The sequence below is a fragment of the Macaca mulatta genome, chromosome 16, assembly GCF_049350105.2.
Source record: "Macaca mulatta isolate MMU2019108-1 chromosome 16, T2T-MMU8v2.0, whole genome shotgun sequence".
In the NCBI taxonomy this organism is placed as follows: Eukaryota; Metazoa; Chordata; class Mammalia; order Primates; family Cercopithecidae; genus Macaca; species Macaca mulatta.
Genome location: NC_133421.1, coordinates 43,771,818 through 43,778,793, shown reverse-complemented (window position 1 = coordinate 43,778,793; position 6,976 = coordinate 43,771,818). Strand labels below are relative to the sequence as shown.

General features: G+C 47.7%; 1 protein-coding gene across 1 annotated transcript; it reads right to left on the bottom strand.

Annotated features, from left to right (window-relative positions):
• Positions 1-1,453, bottom strand: CCL2 (C-C motif chemokine ligand 2). Its single transcript, NM_001032821.1, has 3 exons — positions 1,378-1,453; positions 489-606; positions 1-106 (listed from the first exon to the last, which is right to left on the bottom strand). Exons 1-3 carry the CDS (start codon positions 1,451-1,453, stop codon positions 1-3), a joined length of 300 nt encoding a protein of 99 aa, NP_001027993.1.
• Positions 1,454-6,976: the final 5,523 nt, after the last annotated feature.

Here is a 6,976-nt window from a genome sequence, read left to right as displayed (position 1 = left end):
TCAAGGCTTCGGAGTTTGGATTTGCTTGTCCAGGTGGTCCATGGAATCCTGAACCCACTTCTGCTTGGGGTCAGCACAGATCTCCTTGGCCACAATGGTCTTGAAGCTGTGGGGAGGGAGGACAGAGTTAGATGAAGTTCCTCTGCAATTTTGGCCTAGAATTGCATCCCATTCTGCACCAATGGGCTGCCATGGGAACTAGAGGAGGAAGGCAGGTGGAAGGAGGGAACCCAGGGCAAACTGCTCTTATAGGTGTCCAGGTGGAGCCATCCTGACTTCAAACTAAAGAAATTGGGGTGTTCTGAATAGGCACCCAGGTGGAGAGTGATGTTGGAGTTCACTTTTTCTCTTGGTGCCTCAGTTTTCCCATTGGGAACCTTTGTATATTAAGGTAAACAGTGCACTCTCTAACTCTCGGTTTATGAGGCTTGTCCCTTGCTCCCCAAGGAAGAACCTCAGGCCAGGGAAGGTTGGTGTGCTGAACTCACATCACAGCTTCTTTGGGACACTTGCTGCTGGTGATTCTTCTATAGCTCGCCAGCCTCTGCACTGAGATCTTCCTATTGGTGAAGTTATAGCAGCAAGTGACGGGGGCATTGATTGCATCTGAAAAATAAACCACAAAGAAAAAGCATTTTAGGATGGACTGGATTATTCTGATCTTAAGAGCAGAAAAGAGTCCTGAGGAAAAAGCAAAAGGAAGGCAGGAGAAGAGAAAGAGCTCATTAAATCCCAGTGCTTCTGCCTATACCTCAGAGCTAGAATGTGATCTTTGACCCAATGACTCAGTTTCCTATGATGTAAAACAGGTATATAACATTGATAATAGACAGAGAGGAGGGGCTGTTAAAGCCAGATAATACCTACAAGTGCCATTAAGATGGACCAATAATCCAGATGACCAGCGCCAGGGAAGAACAGCTGGGGAGCACCGCCATGAGTCTCCTTTTAGGCTCTGAATAGTCTATACCCCGTCATGAGTTTCCCTGATACTGTCTCTGGAAGCTAAGGTGAATGAAGCACAGACCAGATTCTGGGTCTTCAGCGTGTCTGGAAACAGCCTATACACCCACCCTCTCTTTGATTACCCTGATCCCCAAACTCTGCTGGAAGCAGCTGGGAGAGTAACTGTGCTGAGTGTGTCCCAGAGATGGAATCCTGGAAGGAGCTGGATTTGGGGTTCACAGCTGGAATTCTAGTTCAGGCTCTTCCCAGCAGCAGCTGTGTGGTTGGCCTCACCCCTTGTCCTTTTCTGAGTCACCTTATCTTGGAAAAGTAGCGTTAAAGCAAGACTGTGGGTATCACGTCTGCTTGGATGGTCCATGATAACTCAGAGAGAGGACAATGTGGCTCAAGGAGAAGAAGAGGGGGCCTTACCTGGCTGAGCGAGCCCCTGGGGGCTGAAGGTGGCTGCTATGAGCAGCAGGCACAGAAGTGCTGCAGAGACTTTCATGCTGGAGGTGAGGGTGCAAGCTTCAGTTTGAGAACTGGATGTTTCTGGGTTAGTCTCAGCCTCTCTGTTCCTCTGGCTGCTGTCTCTGCCTTTTATTGAAAGCAGGCAGAGGGAGAGAGAGGGTGGAGTCAAGCAGGAGGAGGGATCTTCCATGAATAATAAGTGGGCTGTTAAATCTGCTGAGCAAATGCAGCGTCCTGGGGATTTCCAGGAAGTAGGAAAGGGAAGCAGTGGGTCAGGACAAGACACTTTTTCCATTCACTGCTGAGACCAAATGAGCAAATGGGGAGGATGGGGTGCCATTAAGCACAGACTGACCACAGATGTGAACTAAGAGGACTATTTTTAAGGATTCCGCTTTCTCTGAAGTGAAAACTGCAGAAAAGGAAGGAAGCGAGGAAACTAGATGAAAGCATGTCAGGCTCGCTGCCAGCTTACCTTCATGCCACAGTCCAAGGGGCCTCCCAGCCAGGAAGGAGCTCTCAAGCTTTGGCGGGCTCCCTGACAATGCATTAAATCCATTTGCTCATTCAGATGCAGGATAGTAGCACAATAGAAGCCTAGCAGAACTGTAGGATTGTGTAAACATTGAACGGAATTCTAAGAGTTCTAGGGTTTCAGACTTGGACAAAGCCATAGACATCATGTAGTGCTACAGAAGAAATGCTGGTGTCATACTCACAGAGTGCTTACTCTGCCAGGAATATCCTCAGCCGTTTACAAACATTAAGTCTGTAAATTCCCCAACTTTATCTAGTAGAGATTGCTAATTTCTATGTTATAGATCAGGTAAGATCAGGCAATCGAGGCACAGAAAGGTTAAATAGCCTGCTCAAGGTCCCCTCGAGCGGAGAACCCAGGCAGCCCTGTCCCAAGTGGGCTACCACCTCTGTGACATACTGCTGGAAGGAAACGTGCACAAGTCCTCCAACTAGTTGCCTGCTTGGGTCCTCTCTTTGTCCTCAGCATCTTCCTAATGGGCAGACAGCTAAAGGAGAGTCTAGAAACATTCCTCATGGCTAAGTGATTACGAGTTACGAGGCTGTTGCTAGCATAGCAGGCAGCAGTGGACAAGAAGTTCATCCCTGGTTATGGCAACTATTCCCCCGGCTTCCTTCTTGATTTCCAGACGACATGAGTAAGCAGAGGAGGAGTATTTCGGGAACTGGAAAGCCTGGCTTCATTCTTCAGTTTTGCCTTAGATTTCCTCAGAAACTACAGAAGCATACTAATAAAAACCCAAAGACCTTGGAATTCATTTCAGTGAACTCTTTTTTCTTACAAATGTGATAGGAGTACTTGAGGCATGTAAATGGCTGAGCTGAGTTTAAAATTCTGATCTCTCGATTCTCCCAGCCCACTGCCTCCTCCTGAGCCTCGTGGTGCCCTTGCCCAATGGGCATGCAAAGACTAGTGACTATTGTTTCATAATGGGTCACTGAGGCAATGTCTATAAATACATGGGGTTTCTTGGAAGAAAACACTTGTCACTACACTTGTAAAAAGAAATGGGTTGTATTCAACAAATGACGGTTTTATTCGTAGTAAATGGTCAGTAATGGCATTGTTGAGTGCATTCCGGGAGTCAGGTATGGTGCTGACATACTTTCCAGCACTGCCTGCTTAGTCCTCCAACCAACCCAGCTTTCATTAGGTTAAAACTGAAGTTATTTGTCTAGGAACTCAGACAGAATAGTAGATGTGGCTGAGACTCCCACCCAGGACATTCCGATTCCAGATTCTCTTCTTCCTGGGACTAGACTTGATGTCTCATGATGGATATTGGTTTCTTGGAGAATCCCAGAGCAGAGACTCTATGGAGTGGCCATTTCAGACTCTGGTCGAATTACGAAAAGGCAGGGTGAAGAGAGAACAAATCAACTTGAACCCTGCTTCGCTTGTACCTCTTGAGGAGCCTTATTCTCGTTCTGCCTGAATCTCACTAGTTACCCCTTTTCTCTCCAACCAGTGTTGAAACGTCTCTGTGTTTGGCTCAGTCCTCTGCTCATGCCTCAATCCATTCTCATCCAATGAATAAAATGTTTCCAGGACTAGAGACTGTGCAACTTTGTGTAGGGATTTCTTCCTAGACCCTCTCACCTCATCTTCCAAGAAGTTTTCCTCATATCAAGGGAAACCTCTCTCTAATCTGTTAGTGCCTCCTTTACCATGAACTTGGCGGACTGCATTCCATTTCCCTTTAAAATCCAATCATGCTTCAGGTTTTCTCTAGGTTAACAAGCTGAAAGATGCTGAGATCTTTAAACAAGCCTCTCCTGACTTAGCCACATCAACATCACTCATAGAATTCCAGGATCAATGGGCTTACAGACATCCTGTCGCATGGCCACTTCTTTTTATCTGGCAAAGCCACAATCCAGAGAAAGAGGCTAATTAGGCCGTGGTCACAGAGAAAAACTTCCCAGCTTTGCTGGCTGAGTGTTCAGACAGGCTTCTGAGTGTTGGAAGCATGTCCCTACTTCAGGGAGGAGTCGTCATCTCTGGAAAGGGACTTTGCCTTTGCAAATACCAGATAGTAAACACATGTAAGGTGAAAGGGTGTGAATCAGAAAAGAAAGTCTTCTGGAAAGTGATAGCTGTCTGCCTCCCACTTCTGTTCTGTCAAGAAAAGATGCCCTCCCCAGCTGGGAGGTCAGTGCCGGGGTGAGAGAAATGAGTGGAAATTCCCACTCTGAGGCAGCTTTGGAAGTTCCCAAATCCCGTAGAAAAGAATGCATTTGGCTGGAGCCTGCATTCCAGATGCTGGGCCCGGAGCCAGGGAGCTCTCACGTGGGGCTGTGCTGGGAACATCTCGGCACAAGCCTGGTTGGGTTCTGGCACAAGTCTGGTTTGGGCTCTCGCTTGGGGACACACAAGGGAAAGGCCCCCAGAGGGGCTACAGAGAAAGTGAGGGTCAATGCTCTGATGCTGTCCAGAATCCCCAGTTACCCCAGGGCCTCCTCTCCATCAACTCATAGATAAGGAATGGAAAAGTTCCTCTCTGTGAATAATGCTTTCTTCATTCCTCCCGGGGTCTGACTCCACCAACACGATCCTCTGCATGTACTTTGGTCATCGCTGCAGACTCCCACTCAATGTCAGGGGTGAAAAAAACAGGAAGTTAAAGTGAGCTCTCAAGAAAGATCTGAAGCCACTGCCTGGGCCCCCACCAACTTCTGCAGTTCACTTGTCCCTTCCCACTTAGTGCAGGCTCCCTTGCTCAGCCTTCAAGAGAGATGCACCGTAGCTCTGCCCTCACCACATCTTTTCTAGACAACCCCCTTCAAGGCCTCTCCTCCAGGTTCATTCTTAGCTCAGCTCCAGGTAGAACGCAGCCCATTTTCCCAGGGCTGCTACTCTGCAATCCCTTTCCTTTCAAGGATGAAAATCCTTCTTTAATTTTTCACAGAATATCAGAAAATGGATGAGACGTTAGAGACCATCTACCTGTTTCTCTGGTGGGGAGACTGAGGCCATGAACAGGGTAGTGACAGGCCCATGGTGAGATAGAAGACGAATGGCTATATTTGTGCTGGTTTGCTTATTTCTGGGCTCTCAATGTAGTGCCCTTTGTCATCTACTGCACTGTCTCTTTATTATAACATTCATAGCATTAGCACATACCCTGTGCAGAGCACCAGGTAGAGGATTGCACAGGGAGGGAGAAGTGAATCAGACATGATGCTTCCTTTTCAGAAGAGATGCTAAAGTAAGAATCCATGGAAAGTAGGACTGAATTTAGGAATAAATCTGACCCCAAGCTTCCAGCATCTAAGATTTCTTGCTTTCTGGATTGGATCTGCCTCTGGTCTAACTGCATGAAGTAGCCAAGAATATTCCTGAGCATGGGAATAGGGGTGGCGATGGGCATAGCATGTGGGAACAGAAAGAGAAGTGGCCTGAGTTGGTGGGTGGGGGTAATGGTGGTGAATAGTAGTGATGCCTGAGGAAGCAAGAGGCTTGTTCTTCAGATTATCTTCTGAGCCGGCCCTCACAGATTAGCACCTGGGCCCTAGCGGAGGAGGCTGATGTGGGTGGTGGGTAGGAGCTAAGAAATTTCTTAGGCTAAAGGCAGCATGAGCCACTCTACAGCACTTTTGTGTTACACATTGGGGAAGAAAATGCTTTCCTCATTTGGGGCTTGCATTGTACTAGGTGGCCTGAGCAGTGTGATGAGGGGGTCAAGGTGCCAAACTGGGACAGGGGGACGGGCAGGTCTTAGGGAAACAGAGATCAGATGGAGTGGAGACAGAAACACTTTTTTGACAATAGCCTTTTGTTGACTCCTTTAGCACTGGTGCTGGGGTCATCTGAAGGAACAGAATAATTGCATTAACCAGAAAGATACAGAGCTGTGAGTCCCAGCTGAGGGGGCCCAGGGAAGGTTTGTGTTGGTACATTTAAGATGGGCTCAAAAGTTGGGCAGATTTGTGAACCTCGGGTGATCGTTGGGTGGAGGAGGGGTCACATTTGGAGCAAACATATAGGTTGCAAACTGTAACATGCTTACCATCTCCTTAGGATTTTGCTAAAGTAGAGATTCTGACTCTGTAGGTTTGGGTGGGCCTGAGGTTCTGCATTGCTAACCAGTTCCCAGGTGATGCTATTGCTGCTGGTGCACAGCTCTGTTAGAACAACCTTAACGTTTGTCTTTGGATAGGAAATGTTGGCCAGGTGGGAAAATAGTGAGCAGCTCATTTTGTCCAGACCAGGACTCTTGTCTGTGGCTCTTGGATAGGCTTCCAGATCCATCAGGAGTTGTCTTCCACATTTATGTTATTGTGCATTTTTCTGGAGAGAGGGTCTACAGCTTCTGTTAGATTAGCAAAGGCATCCATGACCTCCAAGTAGTTAAGTGCCATTGAATTTATCAGAGAGTTCTGGGCTTCAACCCAGACCTGCTGAATCACAGTCTGCATTTTTTATTTTATTTTATTTTTTTGAGACAGGGTTTCACTCTGTCGCCCAGGCTGGAGTGCAGTGGCACTATCTGTGCTCACTGCAACCTGCGCCTCCGGGATTCAATAGGTTCCCGTGCCTCAGCCTCCCAAGTAGCTGGGATTACAGGCAAGTGACATCACGCCTGGCTAATTTTTATATTTTTAGTAGAAACGGGGCTTTACTGCATTGGCCAGGCTGGTCTCGGACTCCTGACCTCAGGTGATCCACCTGCCTTGGCCTCCCAAAGTGCTGGGGTTACAGGCATGAGCCACTGCGCCTGGCTACGATCTGCATTTTTTTTCTATGTAAAGCTGTATTTTTTCTATGTCCTCACACAGCCCCTTCAGATGATTGTCAGACAGTGTTTGGGACCCCAGAATGAAGCATAGGGTATTTGAAGAGAGGGCTATGCTGGCTGAGCTGGGAGGCACCAACAGGAGTAAGTACAGGCAGATAAGAAGAAAGAAATAAGAGGGAAGAGAAAGAGAAGAGAAGACGGAAGAGAAAGAAGAGGTAGCCTGAAATAACAGAAGGAGCCCCGGGTGGTGTCAGAACACCAGAGCCAGAGGTCTGGCTCTGCCT

Bases quoted from the DNA above. Each gene is read 5' to 3' on its own strand.
- CCL2 (NM_001032821.1), bottom strand. From the start codon at position 1,453: ATGAAAGTCTCTGCAGCACTTCTGTGCCTGCTGCTCATAGCAGCCACC. The intron at 607-1,377 runs GTAAGGCCCCCT...TTTATTTTTCAG, and splicing joins CCAGGGGCTCGCTCAGCCAG to ATGCAATCAATGCCCCCGTC. The intron at 107-488 runs GTGAGTTCAGCA...CCCTCCCCACAG, and splicing joins TGTCCCAAAGAAGCTGTGAT to CTTCAAGACCATTGTGGCCA.